Raw genomic sequence first — 23,605 nt, 5'->3', positions numbered from 1 at the left:
GGTCCAAAAACCTACCTCTGATTGTGACCTAAATAAAAAGCAACCCCAGTTTAACTCAAACAAAAGCCAGAGCTCACAAAGATCAGAATGGACTTTTTTTTTTTTTATATATCAGTCTTTTGGATCGGTAGAAACAGCATCTGTAAGTTACACACAAATACAAAGCATGGAAAACTTGGCCTTTCTTATTTTCTGTCTTTGATCCAGACATGTTGAGAATAAGACCAAAAGAATGAGAGCAGGATAGAGTAAATGCCGCCCACTCGCCTCTTTGTGAGTGAGGCGCTGATGCTGGGAGTTTACTTTGGGTTCTGCCGTACGAACATGTGACAAACCAGAGAAAATAATCTTGGCTTAGAAGTGACAATATTGAAACAAACAAGAGACTTTGGCTCTCAAACTTTGCACTGCGAGCTATTCTCAACAGAACCAGAGGCCTGGAGGAACACATGTTGGTATTTTTTGTATAATGCATTGTGTATTTGGCTAAAAACTGCAAAAAGAGATGATACCATTATGTTTTTACAATCAACAAAATATGCACCTTGTCTCCGTTAGGTACCTTTTTATTCTGTTGTCACGTGTTTTTGAACAGCCTGACTTGGCGCTGGTCACGGGGTTCATCAAGTGTTGGCTGGGAAATGTTTAAGTGCAAAGAAACATTTAGCATTTAGAGTACATCTCTTGCTGATCACGAGACATACTGGCTACCGTCCACGTTGGTCCTCAAGTCTTTAACATTCTCCCTCATCAAACTGGAATACACTTAGAGCTTGTGCAACATTTCAAATTGACGTAAACTTCTGCTGAATAAAAGCAAATGTTTCGTGGCCGTGAGAAAGAATCCGATCAGAGACCCGAGATATGTTTTAGAGCTAATAAGCAGAAATTCCAGAGCACGTTTTATGTGTGTTACACATTTGACTATAAACAATTTTGAAAGATCCAGGTTCTCTTCCTTCCCTCGTTTGAACAATGGGACTTTTCCCGGCTCTGAATGCACTGCCAGCCAGATCGCTTTAGCCACATAGCCTGCAGACATCTGAGTTTCTGCCTCTACTGCCAAGAAACGCTCCCTCACAAGCTCTCAAAGCCTAATGAATACAACGTTCATACATCCTTCATATTGGAGAAAGGAAAAAAAAAAAAAGAGACATTAAAAATAATCCTATTAATAATAATTGTTTACACCATGTCATGATAAGAACAGCAAAAGGAGCAAGAAGAACATACTTTAGAAACAACAATGAAAATTGTAATAAACAATCAGTTTGGCAAACGGTGCTGCTTTCGGCGAGGCGACGCCGTCTGTAGCAAAGCCTGTAGGGGTGGGGGGGGGGGTGGAGGGTCTTGGGGGATTTGGGGCCTTTTGGGGGACACGAGAAATTATGGGATTATGTCCTCTTCCTGTTATCATTAACAGCGTCCTGTCTGCCAAAGCTTTATGTCCCACAGCAGGCCAGACAAAGTTGGAGAAGGTGTGTGTGTGTGTGTGTTGGGATTCGTGGAGTTTTCTCAGTCCAAAAAGGGTCAGGATACCTTATTCATAAGAAGAAAAAAGGGAACCAGTCACGGTGCTATACATGGTTCAAGTGAGCTGCTGTCGAGTCCATTTGTTTTCATCACAGTCTCTTTTGGAGTTGTTTAAACATCATCAAAAACTCTTGCTGCTGCTGCTGCTTTCTTTCCTTTGTTTGGTACTACATTCCCCTCAGAGTTCTGCAGAGACGCGAGATTAACAAGCCTCTGCTAATACTTAGGTATGTTGGGGGGCGGGGGTGGGGGTGGGGGGGGTGAGTGTCCTGTTGGAGGGTGAGGGGAGGGAAGGTGGTGTGAGAAGATGGAGGGAGTATTGGTAGGGTTGACAGTCCCTTTTCCCAGGATGCTCTAGTCCAGGGGCTCCTGTTTTATCCTGATGGACGTGTTCATTGAGAGGCTTCGTCGGTCCTCGCGACACAACACGTACTCGCTGAACTGGGAGGAATCAACGCCGCCTCCACAAGACGCCGACACGCTGAAACCCTTCTGGAAGAGACGCTCCAGGACCTGAAGAGAGAGGAGAGAGGAGAGAGAACGCCATTAATAACAGAACTGCCATATCAATGGAGCTACATTAGAATGAGAAGTGCTATTGATCGAGTTGAAGGATTCAAACTTTATAAAGAAAAAGCTGAACATTTTGGAAAAGAGTTCAACACTTCAGAAAAAGGTTTGTTTGTTTACCATCTTGCAAAGGTTAATGACACATGGTGTATGTTGTGACTGATAAAGATCTGAGGTTGATGTTAAGATGGATGGTAAGCTATAGATACTTATATTTGCTGCTGATGATTATTTTTTATAAATTGCACTAACATTAGAAACATGGGGCTCACATTTAAAGTTAAAAGGGTAAATGGCTCAAACATCTTCTTGCAGAAAGTTAGATGAGTCTGTTGCTAGTCATGAAGCTACTGCTAGCTGACGGCTAACTTAGCTTCACATAAATACAGGAAACAAGATAAAAGATACCTTTGATTTTCTAAAGTCAAACAGGGATTTGGAGCCTTTTTATACAAACTAAACAAACAAGATACATTGTGTAAACTGCTGAATTTGAGAGGTTGTTGTAAGTGGAATTTGCCACCGTTCGAAAGAGCTAGCTTAGCTGTTAGCCTGCTGCTAGCGGTAGCTTCATATTTGTTGTATAGACTTGGGAGTGGTTTCAATCCTCTCATCAAACTCTGTAAGCACCTGATTGAGCCCTTTCCCTTTTAACTTTTAATGTGAACCAATTTATTGCATGATAAACACTTTTCTGCATGAAATGTGGCTTTCCAGAATCAGAGAGTTGTTTCCTCCATTAAAATAATGACGACTTTTTAGAAAGTTTAATGATATCTCATTACCATCACTTAAAAGGTTGTTTTTTGTATTTTCAAAAATGAATCATCATCTTAAAGTAGGCATAGATAAATATCACTTTATGACATCCATCCTCAACATCAACCTCAGATCTTTGTCACAACATACACTCTCTGTGTCATTAACCTCCCCTACACCAATCACACGTAGAGATGGAATAAAACCAGAGGGCTCTCCGACATCACACCACCTCTGCAATATTCATGCCGCTTGTGCTGGATTGGCTCCTGAACCGAGGGCATGAGCTCAAAGGGATGAGGAGAGCGGCGTGTGAGCGTGAGGTGTGTTAAAGGGGCTGCGTTGAGCCGAGCGCCGTGATTACTGGAGCTCCTAATTTGAGTAATGAGGCCGGGGTGAGAGGAGAAGTGAGGTCCGTGAGCTAAGGAAGCAGCGACGTGTTGGGAATGAGGAGCGGGAGTTATGGGCGATCTGTGTGAGGACAAAGTGTTGGAGCTGCCGGGTGAGATGTTAGCCCTCGAGTCTGCACACACACACACACACACTCGTCCAAATGCAGATTCGCAAAACACGTGAACTCCAAGATCCTTTTTCTCTCCTTATCTGCCGTAATCCTTGTGGGATGTTGTGTTTTTTTTGGAGGGGGTATATCTAAATCCCAGTGCGAGGAGTGCTGTGTATTTACTTATTCCCCCGTCCTTTTTAATGTAGTGTGCAGCGCATGGAAATGAAAGGTCTTCGCCAAGGGCTAACCCCTTTACTGCCAGACACAGAGCCAGAGAAGTTCACACAAAATAGATCGGTTTCTTCAGATGCCCACACACAAACACACACATGCACTAATGACGCAGAATGACCTCTCTAATTACAAGAGCGAGGATCCCATTGAGGGCTAAATTGGGGCAGTTAAGCCTCAAGGTCGAAAAGCAACATTTGCAGAAACAAAAATGATTTTCTCAAGAATGCAAGCTTACAAATTATACCACCTAAACGCACACAAACTTGAAGAACACACGTGATCCCTAACATCTGGATTAAACTGAAATGCAACCCGACATGCTGCTTGTAAGCATTAAAGGACCACTTGGGAAAAGTTACCCCCTCCTCTCTTCGTCCTCTGGCCATACGACGACGACAAACTCTGTAATTTGTGAGACAGAAGGGGCGGCAGACAGCTGATGGTGAGGATGGCTAATTAAGAGACCTGCCCAAGCATCAAACATTCCCAAACCCATGACAGACGACGAGGAGCCTAACGATTATGGAAATGATATTACATAGCCTTCTTTGATCATTGCATCACATTGCATTTCCCCCCCACCATCATCTCTTAAAGCATGTGGGACTGTCATGTTCGGCAATGAATTTGGTCACAGAGGAGAATGGCCTGATCAATAAAGATAGTCTGAAAAACACTTTTATCATTAATGCATGGCAACACAAAAGACTTTAGGATATTATTATAGATAGTTAACTGATTCAAGGATACTGTAATGACTATAAGAAGCCGTGAAAGAAACTTCAGTTTGACACAGCGAATTAGTGCCATGGGGGGGATAAACAGTACACTGAATAATTAAGATGTATCCAAGCAAAAGGTTTTAATGTCCACGAGACATTGTCCTGAAATCAATCCCGGCTGACGACAGAAAGCAAAGCACCCTCTTAAAAAGCTGAAACATGGTGGCTCAGATCAGAACAACACACTGCAGGCTGCATGTTCCACATTTCTCTGCTTACTTTCCTGCCTCATTTGAGTGAAACCACAACAAAAAACGTGTTGCATGTAAGCGATCGGATTGGTTGAAGTTTCTTCCAAAGCTCGATGATATCCATGAAATGGAATTACAGCTAATTATTCCTTTTCATGTGCAATACTTTGAACTTCTAGCATGGCCACAACTCTGGAAAGGTTTGCTCTGATTATGTCATTACGTTACTCATTTCAAAACAGGAAATCAGAATACCAGCAAACTTTGAAAAGTGGACTCCAAGAAAATAGGTGCTAACTAGGGTTCTTCTACCCTAGTTTCTACCTCGACACTTTCAGTAGGTTTGACCTAGAACCCAACATAAAAAGGTTAAACCTAGAACCACATGTGGGGATTTTATCCAGAGCCTTTCCACCTTTAAATGGTTCCAACAAGAACCCGTCCATGAGTTTCATGAGTGTATTCAATCAGAATAATACACATTTCATTATTCACAGGGTTGTTTTGTAAGGGTCTCACCTATAACCCTACTGTAAAGGGTTCTATGAAAAACCATGTTGTATTTCTACAGATGTGTCAAAATATTGAGTTTGTCTTTCATCTAAAATCCAACATAAAAACATTATACCTAGAACCATATGTGGGGATTTTAGATATGTTTTTGTTAGGGTTTCACCTATAACCCTATTCTTAAGGGTTCTATGAAAAACCACAGTTTATCCTAAAGATGTGCCAAAAAGACTAGTTTTACTTTAACCCAAGGTTTACAATCTCAGTTTCCGGGTTGTTGGAGGATGCTTTCAGCGTAAAGGAACAATTGTTTCTTGCAAAAAGCGTCCATTGGATGAAAACGGTTCTTATTAGTACACATAATTTTCCAAAGGACTGTTCAAAAAACGAAATGGTTAAACCTCAATCCTTAAGGAACAACCCATCTCATTTCTAAGAGTGTATTATCACATGACAATACTTCACAAAAGTTCGCTCATTCTTCCCCAAACTTCTCGTCCTGCGTGTGATCGAAGCAGGAAGCTGAATAAAAGCTTCATCCCCGGTGGTCCTTACACATTTGAAACATAATAAACCATTCTCACTGTTACCGGGTTCAATTGGCTGCACAGGGATCTGTCCCCATAACACACACACGCCATATCTCACAGAGCTGCCACTCAATCTGGGGTTGCAGTGGGGATGAGGGGGGGGGGGGTACAAGAACCTCACGCCTCTAACCTCGCAGCACATTTCCAACACAGGGAAGATGGCGGGGCAAAAGGAATCAAAGGGGAAGAGTCTCAGGGCTGAAAACCGGAGCACGATGTAATATTGATGGCTGCTCTCTCAGGAGAAACTTGCTTGAGTCGATTGACATGTATGACACTCATGTGATGGGCCCCTCACTCTGGGGGGTCTCTTTTGTTTAACTATGCACAGTCTTTAATATGCGACGAGGAGCTCTAACTCTGTATCGTATCCTCCGCTTAACACAAGCATCTGGCACAAAACAGCCGAGAAGCTCCAACTCTTTCTAATTCTCCGAGCCATCTGCCAGCTTTTTTTAAAAAGGAATCACAAGCGACAAAAACACTTTGACAGAGTAATATATTCTTATAGCATTTGGGCAACATTCATCATGTAGCTGTGTTACGGAGGCTGAGCTCACCATTACAAATGGACTCTTTGATTTAAAGTTTCTCTGAGTGGTATGAATCCACACACACTCATTTAGTTTAAGGGACTCTTGTGGTAATGCAACCTCTAACCCGGACAGTGTACATACCCTTAAACTACTCGTTCTCTTTGCTCTGAGGGTAAGTCATTTCCAAGAAACTTTAGGTACAGGTTAGGATGAAAAACTCACTCTACCTCTCATTAATAACCCTTTTGTATTCATCTGTGGTTTCTGTCATGTTGATGCCAATACTACCGTTACCAGTGGTGGAACATAACATGAATTATACTCAAATACATTCATTACAATTTTAAGCACTTCACTTTTCACGTTATGACATAAGGCTAAATGTCAAGTAGGTTGGAAAACAGCTGGAGGTTTGATTTGGATTTTACTTTTGGATAACCTTTTTATTCATTTGTGGTTTGTGGTTTTCTGGCTTTGTGGTGCTCCAGTAAAACTACAATAACCAGTTGTTATTTTAAGTACTAAACTTTCCACTGTATGGTACTTAATACTATTTTAAACCAGAAAAAAGTAGTAGCTTGTATTTGGATTTTACTTTAGGAACAAGACTTGATTGTCTTTTGGAGGAAACGGAAATGAGTGATTCTCTTTTCACCTTTAATTGATGATGACGTTTTACTACACTATGTTTATTTGACAGTAATATTCAATGCTGTGGGAATTCGTTTTCGCGTACGAAATAAATGGCCAGTTTAAAAAATATGATGCCGTCTTAATAATTAGCTTAAAGCGTAGCGTGAAGTCATTATTACACCTCGAACAACTGCGACATTTAAATGCTGCTTACACAGTCATCCATCATTATTAATGACCCAATAATGTAAAACTCAAGGGACAGTCTGAGTTATGAGTAATTATAATTAGTTTAAGTGGTTAACTGAATATATTTGCACTTTAATTTAAGTATGATTTTGAATAAAATACTTTTAATTGAAGAGAACAGTAGAAGTGCTGATATCACTTTCCTTCACTGATCTCGTCTGCTTTTTAAACGTGTTCCTTTCTAGAGTCAAGTGTGCACTACTAAACCTCTTATTTTGACTTTTGATTGAACTGCTTAATAATTTTTAAAAATCTGCTTAATTTAAAGAGGACATATTATTATTCTCAATCAGTATGTAGTGTCTCTACTGTGACATGTCTCCATGCTTTAATGTTCAAAAAGCTCTTTATTTTTCTCATACTGCCTGTGCTGCAGCACCTCTTTTCACCCTCTGTCTGAAACCAGAGCCCAGTCTGCTCCGATTGGTTAGCTGGCCGGCTCTGTTGTGATTGGTCAACCACTTAGAGATGTCCTGCCTCTTAGTCTGTCATGTACAATGTGTTGGAGCGCTAGCCAGTAGACGCACGAGTGGTACATGTCAAACAAAGACTGTGTGTGGGAGAGACAACTCTGAAGGGGAGACAGGGATCTTAGCCTGTGATGACCATGTACATGCACAACACCGATATAACACATAGGAAAAGGACAACCTTAGGGCCTCTTTAAAGGAACTAGATACTTGTTTAGCCTGGGAATACTGGGGATACTGGGAGTATACTGGGGATACACTTTTATCATGGTTTAGTTATCCAGAATAGTTATCCTACCACTTTAAATTGGCATGAATCTTTTGATATGAAAGTCAAAAAACTTAACTACCAAGTGGTGCACTCCCAAAGCTGTGTAATGTTGGGGGATACTGGGAGTATACTGGGGATACTGGGAATACCCCCCCTCCCTTACAATAACAGTGTTAACATCCCGTTCTGCCACTGAGGAGCAGCTGAAGGTGTTTGTGTGGCCGCGTCTGCTCTGAAGAGCTTTCTCTCTCTCCAGTCGGTGAAGGATTGATGGAGTGGCAGAGTGACATGTAAGAGTGTGTTGCGATGCGTTGCGACTCGTTGCGTTCCCGCCCGGCCGCAGAGGGACGTCTCTACGACCGCCTGGCTGTCACTCTGATGGAGGACGGATTGGCTGTGGTGTGATCCCAGCACTTCATCACAGTGATGTATGGAGCAGCAGCCCGGTGTGTGTGTGTGTGTGTGCGTGTGTGTGTGTGTGTGCGTGTGCGTGTGCGTGTGCGTGTGTACACCTCTGTGGCTCTTTGGCTAAATGTTTTCCTCCCGCTAAGTGCCTCTGCCTCTCTCTGTTTCTCTCCGCTGGATCTAGTGCACGGCGCAGGTGGTTCGCATTATTCCCTTAAATTCCAGTCATGACTTCATGGACGAGCTCTCGCCAAGGTGGGGTTGTTTATTCTCACATCTGAATACACAGGATGAAGGACTAACGACGAGGCTAAATTAAAAAAATTACTTTGTACTACTGTCAGAGTTTCCTTTACAGATATTATCTCTGTAGATACAAACAGTTAGCGTTGTTATATTTCAAACTGTACGTCCCCCACAGCTCTGGATATTGACTGACTTGCACATTAGTCATTTTATTTATAAAACTGTCCAAATTGGTTATATCTTCTACAGTTACTCATATTTACTCATATTATTTATACAAAGTGTCTATACTAGTCTACTGGCTGTTATATACACACTACGTCAAGTGTCTATATTTCCATTCATACTGTGAATAGTGATTATACCTATTAACACTTTCTCTGTATATACACTCAAGATTCTATACCTGTCATATTATTAATGTAAGTTATACATCTCCTGCTTCTCTTGCACCTCTCAGTAGATGCTAACTACATTTCCCATGACTTGTATTCAATGTGCAATCGAGGATAAAAGTACAAAATTATGATAACGTTTAATCTAATATATAATGTATCAGAAATCTTGAAAAAAGTCTACAAACGTACTGACCTGAGGCATGTTACTTTATCTTTGAGTGAATAAAAAACAGATTTGAAACTCCGTTGCTTAGTGTACAGTAAAGTATTGAGAAACATGTTATCTCATTGTGACCGGAGTATCACAAGGTCTAGCAGTTTCCAGCCTCAGGCAACACAGCAAACGTACCTTTACTTCAATAAAAACCATTTGAGACTAAAGTGAATTCTCCATGCCAGTGAGATATAATAAATTGAATAGGGAGTACATTTAAAAGCTGTCACATATCCATCTCTTTCCTGTCTTCAATAAAACCTCATAAATACTGTGTTCCAGACTTTAGGCAGGGTGTGGTTGTGTGTGTGTGTGTGTGTGTGTGTGGGTCGGGGTCCAGGACTGAAATCAGATCTTATTGTCTGGCGGGTAAGACGAGGATTACTTTCCTAACCTTCTCATACCTTCACGGAACAATGAGAGAGGACAGAATGAGCAAGTTGTTTAGAAAAATATCCGCTTACACCGTAAAAAACACCTCCATCTGCTCCGTGTGTCCTCATCTACATCGACTCAATGAGCCGGACCCCTTCTACTGCGCCTGCATATGTGTGAGGCGTTAAACATCATGTGGTGTGTCTTAAAGGGGCCGGCAACAGACAGAGACATGCTGAACAGGAAACCGTACAGATCCTCTGTCTGCTCGCAGGATTTTCAGTCTACAGTGGAGCTACCTAAACAAAAAAACTAATTTCAGAGCATGCTAGTCAGACACATCCCAGAACCATCCTCACTGGTAAACAGAGTAGGAAAATGTTGTGTTAGTTGATGCGGCCAATTAATTATATTGCAAGTCATTTAAAAATCTATAAAAGAAGTATAAACCGGTTTAGGCTGTTTGAGAAATTGTAAGTATGGTATTAAAAAATGCAATACGTGTATTTCAATCGCCCTGAGCGGTGTTATATTGGAGTCTTTTTATAAAAAAAACTAGCTGTGTCTTAAAAAGGAGTAAAGCGTAAATTATGCATATCATTTCCCCCCCTTTCCATTCCTCTTCTTCATTTATTCGCAGCAAAAACATGGCCGCAGTCCACGCCAGCTCTGTCCCGCTCGCTCAACTCTCCCCCCTGAAGGAGGTCTCTCACTTTGGGGGAGGTGGAGGTGTCATGGCGCAGTAACCTGCCTGGGAGAGGCGGCTGGGGGGGGAAAGCTCCTATGTGTTGGCCTGTTCATGGCTGTGGGCACCGGAGTGTGTTACTTGGAGTGTGTGTTGTGAGGCTGTTATGTTTCCCCCCCCTCCCTCACTTCGTTCTCACTCTCACAGCCAACATGTCTTAAATGTCTTGTTAAAAACATGATTATTATTATATTTTGTTATGAGAAGCCTATACTGTACACCCCCATTCACCTATATCAAAACACAATTGCAGGTATAGCAGTTTTTTCCTCCAGAGTGTGTTACTTGGAGTGTGTGTTGTGAGGCTGTTATGTCCCCCCCCCTCACTCTCAGACCTCTCGGGGTAACGCAAATGTAAAACTAGATTTCTGACGTTTTTTTTTAATGTCTTATTGCTTCACTCAACTTAGTTTTTAAACAAGATCTCAGTCAGAGTGTGTAGACGCACCAAACAAAAATATGTATTTAAAGAATAAATGTTTAATTTTAAGCAAAATATTTTGTGTCAAATAGACCCAAAAGCTGGCTATAACTACCAAACTAAAACATAAAAAACTGCTGACAGAAAGTGCGATCATGAAACTGTGTGAAACTACTCTACCTGCAATTGTGTTTTTATATATAGGTATATATTATAGGTAAATGGGAAAATGGGGGTGTAGCCCCTCGGGAGGCTTCCCATAACACAATATAATAACAACAATATTTTTAGCAAGACATTTAAAGTAAGAAATGTCAGCTCCTATAAAGTGTTTAAAAAAATAGTTCAACAATCTACAAAGAGAAGCTCAGATTTCACACTGCCAAAGCCACGAGCCACTTGTAAGCTGCTTCACTAGCCCATCTTTAGACTAAATTAAACACAACATACACACCTGACATTACCTCTGACTGTACCTCCATCAGAGTGGCTATTGTCTCAGTGACAACAAGCCATCTCTACTGTGGCAACATTAGTTACAAAGAGCCACAGATCATGCAAAGTTTTAAGGCGTATTCCAGCCTTTACAAAATAACAAAAATAGCTTTTATACTGGCTAGTTACCTCCAAATAAATCTGCAAACCAACACAGAATATCTTCATAGAGTGACAGTCTTATCTATCTCAGTGAATGCTATGCTTTGAGTTGTATATCAAGGCTCTGGTTGTGCAGTACAAATGCCATCCAGGTGTCTAAGTGTGCATGCAAGTGTTGAGAGATGGTGTGCTTGCTCAGCAAAATCCCTTCCTGGATAAATACAAGTAAAAATAAAATGGTCTCTACTTTGGCAACAGGCAGAGTGCAGAAACACACATCATGTTGACTGACTTGTGGAACGGCTTCTCGGTCCTACGGCTAACCTCAGAGACAGGACCGATGCCATAAAACACACACAGCAGCAGAGCAAACTCTCCGAGAGGCAAAGCTACGGTGTTTAGAAAAATATGCACAAGGGTTTCATTGTAAAATCATAAGGAGATCTGTGCTTTTTAAATCATTAGTTTCACTTCCTTATGCAGAAAAGACGTTTTCCTTAGAAAAATATAGGCTAGCTACAGTGAGCACCTCAGGGTAGAAATAGAGTTAATACTAAGAAACACTTTACTTGAAGTCCTATATATACACACCGTTAAGTTTTTCAGCACTATTGTATCACGGTCACATTACAAATGCATGCATTACATGATGTGTTTTGACATCTATTTCAACACCTTCTCTGTTGGGAATGTGTTACTGTATACTTGCCCCAGGAATTACACTGTGTGTGTGTGTGTGCGTGTGTGTGTGTGTGTGTGTGTGTGTGTGTGTGTCTACTGATATACATGTACCTGGTTAAAGAGCACACTATCTAAGTAAGTATCTGTCGACAACTGCTCCTCATACTGATAGTTACATTTCATCTTAATAATCTCAGGACAGGTGTGTGAACTTTGTGCAGAAGTATCACTTGCTATCTTCAACATACAGGTACCAATGCACAAACTAAAAAAAGCAGTGTTTGTGTGAGTGTCTGTGAGAATGTGTGTGTGTGAGTGTCTGTTAGTGTGTGTATGTGAGTGTGTGTGTCTGTGTGAGTGTGTGTGTGAATGTGTCTGTTTGTCTGTGTGATTGTCTGTGAGTGTGTGAGTCTGTGTGTGAGTGTATGTGAGTGAAAGAGTGAGTGAGAGTGTGTGTCTGTAAGTGTGTGTGTGTGTTACCTGCACGGAGTTGAGCCTGCAGTATCCGTTGAGGGGGAATCGGATGACGTGTGTGGGGTCCTGGTTCCAGCCGGCGTTCACAGAGTTACACATGACGTCTCCGGTCTCGGGGAAGATCTCCTCGATGAGCACCTTCTCCCCACTCAGAGCGATCCTCTCTCCCAGGTCGGGGGTCACTCGCACCACCAGGCAGTCGCACGGCTGCATCGTCCTCCGCTGCTCTCGATCCTGCTTCCAGCGCTCCAGCTCCTTGATCATGGGCATCAGCTGGTAGTAACGCGCCTCCTCGTACAGCAGGTGGAAGTCCTGCAAAGAGGAGGAGAAGGAGAGCAGTGAGTTACAGAGGTGGGAAGTAGTGGAGTACAAATACTTCGTTACTGTACTTAAGTACAGTGAAGTCCTGCAGAGAGGAGGAGAAGTGAGGTCCAGAGGTGGGAAGCAGTGGACTTAAACTCCCACTGTACATTTTACATTTATTCTCAATTTCAAAGTCAAGTCAAAGTCCAGCACCAGACACCTTTTTTTTTTACGCTGCTATGGACAGTCTTGCACTAATGGTATATACATATCTGCATACTGTACATATTTTTATATATATCTGTTTTTGTATTCGGGATTGTTGGAAACGGTATTTCGATCTCTCTGTCTGTACACGCAAACTGAAAGATAGACAATAAAGTTGACTTTGATATTTTGGACTGGTTTATTTCTAGTGTCTTAATTTCTCTTATGTACATTGCCTTGTCTTTTATGCTGCAACGCAAACATTTCCCAAATTTGGATCAATAAAGTACTTATCTTATCTTAAGTAGTGGAGTACAAATACTTCGTTACTGTATTTAAGTACATTTTTCTGGTATCAGTACTTTACTCCACTACTTATTTTTCTGACGACTTTTTACTTTGACTTCTTACATTTTGAACACAAACACCTGTACTTTCTACTTCTTACATGTTGAACACAAATACCTGTACTTTCTACTTCTTACATTTTGAACACAAATAACTGTACTTTCTACTTCTTACATTTTGAACACAAATACCTGTACTTTCTACTTCTTACATGTTGAACACAAATACCTGAACTTTCTACTTCTTACATTTTCCAAACAGGCTGGTTCCTTTAGTTTGAATGTGTGTTTGGTGGCGTGATCATTATTATTTAGAGTCATTGCGTGCCTATTGATTTGAACACGATCCGTGTATCCATCATTTCCTGGTCTTCTCTAAAGAAGAGGGACCAATGAAAACGTTGTCATGTTGCCGTTGTTCAGCATGGAAACATTCATTAGCTAACAATGACATTATTGTTCTATTAATATAAAGGGAGGTCAGGTACTCTTTAAAACAGATGCTAGTTATGGGTACTTTTTACTTAAGTACATTTCAGAGCCCTCTTTACTTTTACTTGAGTAAAGAAGTTTAGTCAGTACTTCTACTTTCACCAGAGTATTTTTAAACACGAGTATCTGTACTTCTATTTTAGTAAACGACGTGTGTACTTTTGCCTTCTCTGGTGAGTTCACATCATCCTCCAGGCTATCCGAGTGACTCACACACTGCGAGGCTCTGCATTACAGTTCAGCTCCAAGGTCATCAGGACGAAACCCTCCACACATCGTGCAGCTTTAAGATGACAGAGGAACGTGTATTTACAGGCGATCCTGATGGCTTCCCCGCAGCAACTAATGACTAAGTGTCCTTGAGCAAGACACTTATCCACCAATTACTGCAGGAGTGCTGTTCGGGCTGCATCTGCACTTTGACCCCTCCACATGAGTGAAACACCAAGCGTGTTGTACAGGCATGCACTAAAGAACAAAAACAATTTCCTCAAAACGCCCTTTATTATTTCTGAATATATTTAGAAAACATTCATATATGTGAGTCAGTCCTTTGTCCTCGCGGTCTATTTTTATGTTAATTGAATGTATGTTTTTCCTCATTGTAAAGCTCTATATGCTGCATTTCTTTTATGGAAGGTTCTATAGAAATACAGTTGCTATACTTGTAATACCAAGGCACCATTACTGAGGAATGCACCATGTTTTCAACCTATAAACTTGTTTAGCAGTGTTTAAATATACTCTTGCATCCATTGCAAGTTGATCTGGATACAAATCAGACAAATACCCAAATGTAAAAATCCAACTTCAGTTTGTCCTTGTGAAGTTAAGGATGTCTAATAGAGATGTAAAAACACAACAGTTGGAGGTCTCATTCTAACCATGTAGTACATCTTCTGGAAAGAACAGAAATACACCCAGCTCCAGGATGACCTCCGACCAGCAGCTCAGCGCTAAATAAACAAAGCGTACCCATGCTGCAGCTCTTGGCACAGCCCAGCTAGCCTTTAGCATGTTTTAGCGCGCCGACTCCAGAAAGGCTGTCAGTGAAGTGGGACGGTGCATTCCTGTGTGCAGACAGTCTGCAGCAGATTGCCTCTCCCTCCTGGGCAGGTTTCGCTGGAGGCCATTTGCCCCCGTGCTCCTGCCTCTAATTTCCCATAAGACCAGATGGCACTATCAGTCACCGCTACCATAGAGAATACACGGAGGAGGACGCGTGCGATTGGAGGCAGACGGGAGGTGAGGAAACGATATGTGCAAGTGAAAAGTGAACATGAGGACACTGACTTTAATGTATTCCTCACATTGAGGGAGTTTTATGTTAATGAGGCTCGTGGCCCGGTGTTAAGCTCCTATTAGAACAAGATTTAATTAGGTTACACCTAAATGCTGCAAATCCTTTTCTTTGCTAAACAATTAATAAATGTGTGTTCTGATTAGTGTTTCACGGTGACCAAATTGACAGGTTAATTCATTTGTAGTTTAAGAACTTCCATCACTGACATTTAAAGTGTTTGTACGTGATATTTCCTTCCTGGTTCCTGCTTTGTTTTAGTGCATGGACACTGCCAACCCACAGCAATTAAAGGATTGTTGGTTACATATTTGTATGAATATCAATACATTATTGTTTGTTATGTGAATTGATTGAAACCTCACGCACTTTACTACTCTTTTCTCTTTCTGGTTGGAAGCAAACTGCATTTCTTTGTACTCTGCGCAATGACAATAAAGTTGAATCTAATCTCATATTTGATACAGATAATATATTGCTCATGTTGCAACGTCCTTAAAAAGTTAAGACTTTGAGTGTTTACTGTGGAAACGTCAGTGGTGTTTGCGGGTCTTCAGTGCACTCGTCTAGAAGTGCTTCCCCTTCTCTCCTCACCTCTCCTCACCTCTCCTGGGTGAAGAAACAGCGTATTCATTAACCCCGCTGCTTCTCTCACTCTTTAGCCTTGAAAACTCTCCCTCGCAGCTTCACCCCCTCGTCTAAACTGCTCTTCATCTGAGGCGTGTGAACGACACATCTGGACGAGCGTTGACGCAACACATCTTAAGCTGACTGTCTAATATTTAAGAATTCAGAATGCGAGAGAGAAGAGTACGGAGGTCCTTTTTCTCCCTTTCTCCCTCATCCTTTCTCCCTGTCTTTTTTCTCTCCTGGCCTTCTCGCTGCAGCTGACAAAACTCATACTGAGACGCCCCCCTTCAGGCGGCTCTCTGTATCAAAGTGTAGCTCCTCATCCTTCACAGGTCTGAAGCCATGGATGGATATGTTTTTTAACAGGGGTCTGTCTGCGAGGCACTTTAGTCATCCTGAGCAGCGTGGAAAACAACAAAGTAATCCTAAGCGTGAGGTGAGGATGAGAGGGAGACAACAGCTCCGTCCTGCTGAAGCGCTGCCAGCTCTACGTGACAATTCATCCCCCAAACCCGTGTCCAGACAGCCCGTTTGAGCTTCAAAATAATGATCCGACCTGATCGCCCACCGGCAAGGCAACATGTTGGGGAAGGACAGAGGGATGGAGAGACGGAAAAGGAGAAGAGAAGGGTGAAAATGATGGAAAGTGTCACTATGAGGGAGGAAGAGGACTGATAAAGATATAAGCAGTTCAGAGGGTGATGATTAAACAAGCCACCAACGGAAAATCTATGTGATTCTCATCTCTCATTCTCAGAAAACAACACATATTATCTCTGTCCTATTCGTTTTTAGCATTCAAAAGCCAAAGTAACAAAGACTTATTGATTTAAAGAGCAATATTAAAGGGTAACCTCGATGCAAAAACCACAAACTATAACCATGGCTTCAATGTGACTGAGCACTGCTTAGAATAAACCCAAAAGGTAAATGTTAAACCACTTCTGTTCTCCCTTGTGATATCTATATCAAATTGCGAGAAAGGCCACCAAGAAGAAATGTATCCGATTCTCATCTAAAAAGACAACACATTAGCCATTTCCTATTGTTTGTTAGCATTCAATAGCCAAAGAAACAAAGCAATATTGATTTAAAGTGCGATAAAAAAAACAATGCAAAGACCACAAACTACAGTAATGGCTTTGATGTGACACTCTTGTGATTAATTGTAGTTATAAGATATGGGAGAAAATGAATAGTGAATATATCCAATATAGTTTCCTACTGTAGTATGTGTTAGCATTCAATAGCTAAAGAAACAAAGCATTATTGAATTAAAGTGCGATACAAAAGAGTAAACTGACGCAAACTCAAACATTTAATTCCCTCAACGTGAGTGAGCATTGCTTACACTCTCGTGATTTATTGTAGTTTGAATAATGAGATGAAGGAGGACATTAATAGTGAACATACCCACAATCTGACTGTTAAACTACTTTGGTTCGACTTGTGCAGTTAAGAAAATCTAAATTGCCAGAAAGGCCAAATCCATCCGTTAGCTGCTAACATTAGCTGCTAACGTTAGCTGCTAACGTTAGCTGCTTCCTATTGTTTATTTAGCATTCAATAGCCAAAGAAACAAAGCATTATTGATTTAAAGTGCGATACAAGAGTAAAGCGACGCAAACAACTAACTGTTTATAGCCATGTCTTTAATGTCACTGAGCATGTATTCCTCCTTGTTGTAAAATGGAAAGGCTAGCTGCAAACATTAGCTGCTTCCTATTGTTTTTTAGCAATTCAATAGCCAAAGAAACAAAGCCTTATTGATTTTAAGTGCGATACACTGATGCAAACTCAAACATTTAATTCCCTCAACGCGACTGAGCATTGCTTACACGCTCGTGATTAATTGTAGTTTGAATAATGAGATGAGGGGGGAAATTAATGGTGAATATTTTTGTTCCACTGATGTAGGCTGCAGCAGAATATCTGTTCCTATTCTGCTCAGACTTTCACATTGATTTAGTAAAGCACACAGCGCGGTGTCTGCCAGCAGCAGAACAGACCGAGGCCTCGGGCGACGGCAGGCTGATTGTGTTCAGATAAGGACATGCTCAATTCCGCCTCGCACTATTTGCATTTTCTTTCCCCCCTTCCTCCTCTCCCCGGCTTCACGCAAATTGAAAGGTATGCAGATCAACACAGGCTTATGCGAGTGGATCGTAATGAGTTGAAACAATGAGGTCCAATGCTTTCTCTCTGATTGGACTGTCAAGACTTCACAGTGATGGGAGGGGAGAAGCTAGAATAATTATTTTATTAATCTAACATGCTTCAATAGCAATATTTCTTTTTACGTTGGTCTTTTTGATTTCTTAATCGTTTAACCTTTAACCGAGTTCAGACTCTCCGTGAGGCCTGGAGAGTTTTTGGGAGAGTTTTTCCCTGAGGCTCTGAGGCCTCGCCTTGTTCCCTCGCACAGAAAGAGGAACAAGTGCCAGCCTGGTGGAAAGGTCACGCGAGTTAAGGTGGAGTAGAAGTGAAGAGTAGAGAAAAAAAAGCACCTAGGAAACAGTATCACTGGATAAAAACCTTCAAGAGCTTTAGGCAGAATTTATAATCATTCTGACAAAGCCACATGTGGTCATGTGGATATTTATGAGGTGAGACTAACTTCCTAGTAACCAGGTTGCTTTAAGGCTGCACTGATACATATCTTTAAATCAACATCGCACTGTGACTGTAATGCACTGGACAAAATGCTGCTCCAAAAACAAGTAAATATATGATTAAAAACAAGGCGTTTTCGCAAATTGAACACATCTGCCAATAGAACAAGTACAAAATGGCTTGGTAAGATCACTTAAAGTAAAGATGGGATATTTAGATAAGTGAGTAACTTATTTTGAACTATATTTGACCAGAATTAGGGAATTTGTTACAAAAACAGCCAGAAATGTTTAGACGTTTTCTGATGTGATTTTCCTGTAAAATAAGATGTTTTTAATAGATTTTGACTAAAAAAGATGCCTTGTCTAAATACAAGACGCAAGTTATTAGGTCTTATATCAAGTGTAACGACATATTCTGTCTAGAAATTAGACAAATGTACTTGGCAAGATTTTACATTTTTGCAGTTTGTAAAATAGTTTGAAACTCAGAGGACGATCATTCAGCTTGTCTTTGGTTTGAGTTATTTTTGTCAGCTATCCGTTTTATTTAGTCTTAGCAGTGTCTCAAATGTCCTTGGTATATTTCGTATTTAGTCTAATCAAGTTACAGTAGTCGAAGAAAACTATTTTAAAGTAGTTTTGGTAAATCAGATTGAACAATTTAGTCAAACACCTCATTTTTCCAAAGCTCTGTTGTTGTCATTGTTACCTTTTAACTTAGGTAATGTACTCTAATTCATACTGACTGCTAATTGTGCTGCTGTAGTCCAGTGGCAAGTATAGGGAATGGAGCCTTACAAAGATTAAATCAATCTATACGATATCATCTCTTCTTTTTTGAAGCGAAATACAGACAGATTTTGGTAAACATTTTCATTTTTTGTCATGTACAAACTACTTAGTCTTGCCTTCTTGAATCAACATCACTGCATGATGTCGTCACAGTTCAGTAGCCGTTCAGTCTCAGTGTTGTTTTCAGTCAAATCAAACATATTTAGTCCAAGTAGTGTTAACACACTTGACAGTTTATGTCTGTCACACAATTTTACTGTTTAGTCAAATCTCTCAGCAACCGTATTTTAAGAAGAATAAGACACTGATCTGAAGAAACAGCGGAGAGATAACACTAACAACTTCAGGTATTTCTCATGAATGGTGGAGACCAAACCAGAGCTAGTAGGAGAGCTTACATCTGTCAGACTTCAAATAAATACTAATGTTGATCCATGTCTAATACGCAACATGCTCTCCAAAACAACTCAAATACTGCCATTTTACTTAAAGGGAACCTATCATGCAAAATGCACTTTTGTACGTCTTTTATACATGAATATGTGTCCCCGGTGTTCCAGGGAACTCACCAAGTGTCAGAAAACACAACCCTCTCTATTTTCCTCCATACCCAAATCTCTAAAAAAGGGACTGCAACGGATCTGATCAAAACTGATCCAGATTTGAACACTGTCCTGACGTCAGGACGGTGGCGCTACGGCTATTGGGCCAACTCTCCACCTATCAGGGGAATGTGGGGTTGGGCCACGGCCGGCCATTGCCTTTCGAAAGTGCTGGAGACGCTGTAGTACATATGCCAGGCCTGAAAGTGGCGCTGTAGTCTGCCACAAAAGCAGCGAAGAAGACTTCCCGCGCATGGTTACCATGGTTACCCTTCTGTTTATTCTCCGCTGTGGCTTTTTTTCTCCCTCCCCGAGGCAAGCGTTTGCTCCTGCTGCTTTAATTCAATGCAATCCCTCCCCGTCGAGGCAAGCACTGTAATTCTCTCCGGTTAGTCCACCAGCAGATGACAAACACCCACCTCTCCGCCTCTTCCAAGGAACGAGGGGACCGTGCAGCAGAGTTTCAGTTAGGTTTTCTTTCGCCGGTCAAGATGTCCGTTAAAGTTTAAATCTTTCGGACAAAATTAGAAAAGTGCCGGTCAAAGGTCTTCTTTGTTATTTATTGAGCTTTAAAACAAATGAATAACGACTCTATATAATAATAGGCTATAATAAAACACGGAGGACGGAGATCTATTTTTCTCCCCCTCTTCTGACTTGATCAGAGCACGCTCCCCTCTCCTGCAGGGGGGCATGGTCAGCTGCAGCTCACAGAATCAGCCCCCTGCAAAAACAGTGCTGGAGAACAGCAAATAGAGCGAAATGAGGGAAGGCTAAAATGCATGATCTGTTTGGTATTTTGAAAACAGAAACGTATAAATATACCTTATATAGGTATGGCCCTACAATATATCATTTAAATATAGCATGATAGGTCCACTTTAAGATACTTCTTGACAAACGTGCAAAGCTCACAACGTGGACATTTTTCGAACCAATGACCTTAAAATAGATTGCATCCGTGGGAAATCTACATCTACAGTACGTACACTATGAAGTGTATAAAGCATAGAAGCATTCAGTTTGTTGCTATGAGCTTTGGGTTCTTTAAAATATATTGTATGTAATATGCAATATAATACTTTCATAAAGCAGATTAAACAGAGGCTAGTGTGTGCATCTGTCTCACACATGTTCCCACAGAGATTAAAGTGTGTGTACACGGGCTCAGAGTGTATTAGAAACTGAAGCAACAACACACAGTTTTTTCTCAGAGTACTCCTCGACTCACAGCGAGACTTCCTGTCTGAGAGAGAGCAGTCATCAGAGCGGTGGGGGGGCAGAGGGAGGGTGAGGGGGGGGCAGTTTTACCTGGGCTCACCTCTATAGAAACCACTCTGAGTGTAAACAACAGCTCAGGGCTCTGACACACACACACACATCACCGGGTCACGCTCCAGTTAGCCAGTCTTGCGCTATTTCTATTCTATTTTATTTGTATCTACTTGCACTATTTTATCTGTTTTATTGTGTTGCACTGTTGGAGGAGCCTGTGACCTAAGATTTACATTAATATATCTACACTGTAGCTATGTACGTATGATAATAAAAGCCTTGAATCTTGCCAGTTAGCATTTTCCACCAGTGTTTGTTCCAGTGGTGGAGAGTAACTAAGTACATTTACTCAAGTACTGAACTTAAATACGCACTTACTACATTTTTTCCATTTAATGCTACTTTATACTTCTTTTCCCCTACATTCAGGGACGCAAACACACGTATAGTGAAAAAAGAGAGAACTATTCGATGCAGCGTAATATACCATCTGACAAAGGCCTGTGCTATAATGTTATTTTTAACAACTTTTTGTTACTGTCATATAGCATTTTATATCTGTTTTTCATTTAGTCTCTTATTTTTTTATAACTATAATGATCATATCAAGGTGTGCCTTAACCTCACTGAGCTGAGGTTATTTTCAGTCCGTCAGGAGAGAGCTCTCTTCCACCTGGTCATAGAAAAAGCTCTTTAAATTCGTTAGCATAGCAAGCTAACCAGATGCTAATAACAACAGATCGCCACTGGGCTTACTATACAACTAAAAGCCACGCAAAAACTGCGGCATGTGTACGGCTCCTTATGGGTACTGCAATATTTGAAGTGTTGGAGCGGGGTTCCGGTGCTCTCCGTCAGCACTACACCACGTGATGACACCATACAGTCTATGGATGACACCTTACGCTCGTGTTGTGTTCAAGGAACCTGTCCTTGGCCAGGAAAAACAGGTACTTTCTGTTTAATTATTTTGCGGTCTAGATTTCTTAAACATTTTTTGAAGTGAGAAGTTGTCCGTCAGTCCGTGAAAACTTAAATTATGCATCTCTAAAGATTAAACCAGTGACGTAAGGTTGATATATCCAATATATTACAAAAAGATACAAAAGAAAGTCCGAAAAATCAATAATGTGAGACTACAAAAAAAATGCTACTTGAAGCAACACTATTAGCATTCTGATAATGTCATAGATAATAAGTCACATCTGGATGCCATTTTTCAACAGATTGAGATAAGTTTACTATTGCTACTTTAAGTACATTTGTCTGATAACCCTTCTGTTACTTGTAATTCAGTACTTTCACATGAATGCACTACTTAGTAAAGGATCTGAATACTTCTTCCACCAGAGACCCTAACCCTAGTTTCCTAATGACTGCTTATGCTTGCAGGTAATTGGTGTGTTGAATGGGAGGAAGTTGATTGTAAAAACAGATCTCTGTTGTGGCATCAGGTCTATTGTGAAAACATGAAACCCACGAGAGCACGGTAAACATTCATAAAAATCACACTTAGGCGTCTTATCTCGTGGAAGATCTTGTGTTTTTACATCACACGACTGCATGTCTGGGCAGATGGCTATACATACTGTTCTGATGTTCCCCCGTTGTTTAAACTGATGGTGCGGACAAACAATGGAGTGTGTTGTGGAGCGGGTATTTACCTTGAAGTCATCTGGAAGGAGCAGTTTGCTGGTCCTGAGGAAACTGAGGATGTAGCGGAATATCTCTCCGTCCCGATCTATGAAGTAGTGCTGCTTCAAGCTGTCCAACACGATGGGCTCCGTGCCATTGAACAGACGACTGATTCTGAAAATTGAAAATAGACACACACACACACACATGCACGCAAGCAGGCAGCCGCACACACACACAAACACACACATAACAGAGTCAGCCAGCTCCCTTCAAATGCATGAAACAATTACCCTCCATTTATTTTTCAATTTTATTAGCACTAAGCTTGAAATGCATTAGCATCCCAGGTTGAAACAAGGGGCTTAAGGCACAGTTCCTCCATTTCAGACTTGTTTGAAGTGTCCCTTCTGCGGAGAGATTACAACAACACACACGCTTGCTGCTTGTACTTACAGAAATTAATAGCATGAATGTAGCATTACAGCTCTATTATTCCATCTGTCAGAGGGCTGGGAATGAAACGAGGTAAGAAACGGTGGAGGTCCACACAATAATGTAAGGGGAGAGAGACATTTCTTGACTCTGTTGTGAATTTAAAAAGGGATTTAAACAGCTGCACCTCCACTGTGTGTCATTCTGACTGTACTTAATGCAGAGTTATGGTATCACATGCTGGGTTTACTTTATATAAAACACAATTTCACTATGTAATGCTGTGGATATACATGAATCTTTGAGGATAACTTATGCTTGCACTGGCCTGTATTTAAGTTCCTTTTCAATCTAATCTAAATGTATACTCAAATGCATATTTTGGTGATATTGGACCACCATAATAAAATAAAATCAACATATTGGGACTCTACATCATATGCCATCACAAAAATATGTTGCTTCTTCCTTTTTATGTTCTCTTATTATATATCATATATCTTAGTATATATCCATATTGGTCAGGTTTATCAAGAGCAGTTCTTTGTTCAATTAGATGGCAAAGAAAATATTGTAAAAACAT

At 40.9% G+C, this 23,605-nt stretch overlaps 1 protein-coding gene across 4 annotated transcripts in view; it reads right to left on the bottom strand.

The window, feature by feature from the left end:
* Positions 1–1,775: 1,775 nt before the first annotated feature.
* Positions 1,776–23,605, bottom strand: part of LOC117496706 (BTB/POZ domain-containing protein kctd15) — a 42,013-nt gene continuing 20,183 nt past the window's right edge. For 3 of the 4 annotated variants that reach the window (XM_034148442.1, XM_034148441.1, XM_034148440.1), the window contains exons 3-5: positions 22,617–22,761; positions 12,396–12,701; positions 1,776–2,046 (exon numbers count right to left, since the gene is read on the bottom strand). In XM_034148442.1, the coding sequence (XP_034004333.1) occupies positions 1,888–2,046; positions 12,396–12,701; positions 22,617–22,761 (610 nt within the window). In that variant the 3' untranslated portion in view covers positions 1,776–1,887. The remainder of the gene's footprint in view (positions 2,047–12,395; positions 12,702–22,616; positions 22,762–23,605) is intronic. The other variant, XM_034148439.1, reaches the window with a different exon arrangement.

This window comes from Trematomus bernacchii, unplaced genomic scaffold (assembly GCF_902827165.1).
Source record: "Trematomus bernacchii unplaced genomic scaffold, fTreBer1.1, whole genome shotgun sequence".
Taxonomy (NCBI): Eukaryota; Metazoa; Chordata; class Actinopteri; order Perciformes; family Nototheniidae; genus Trematomus; species Trematomus bernacchii.
Note: the sequence above shows the minus strand (reverse complement) of the source record. Positions and strands in the feature narration are given on the sequence as shown.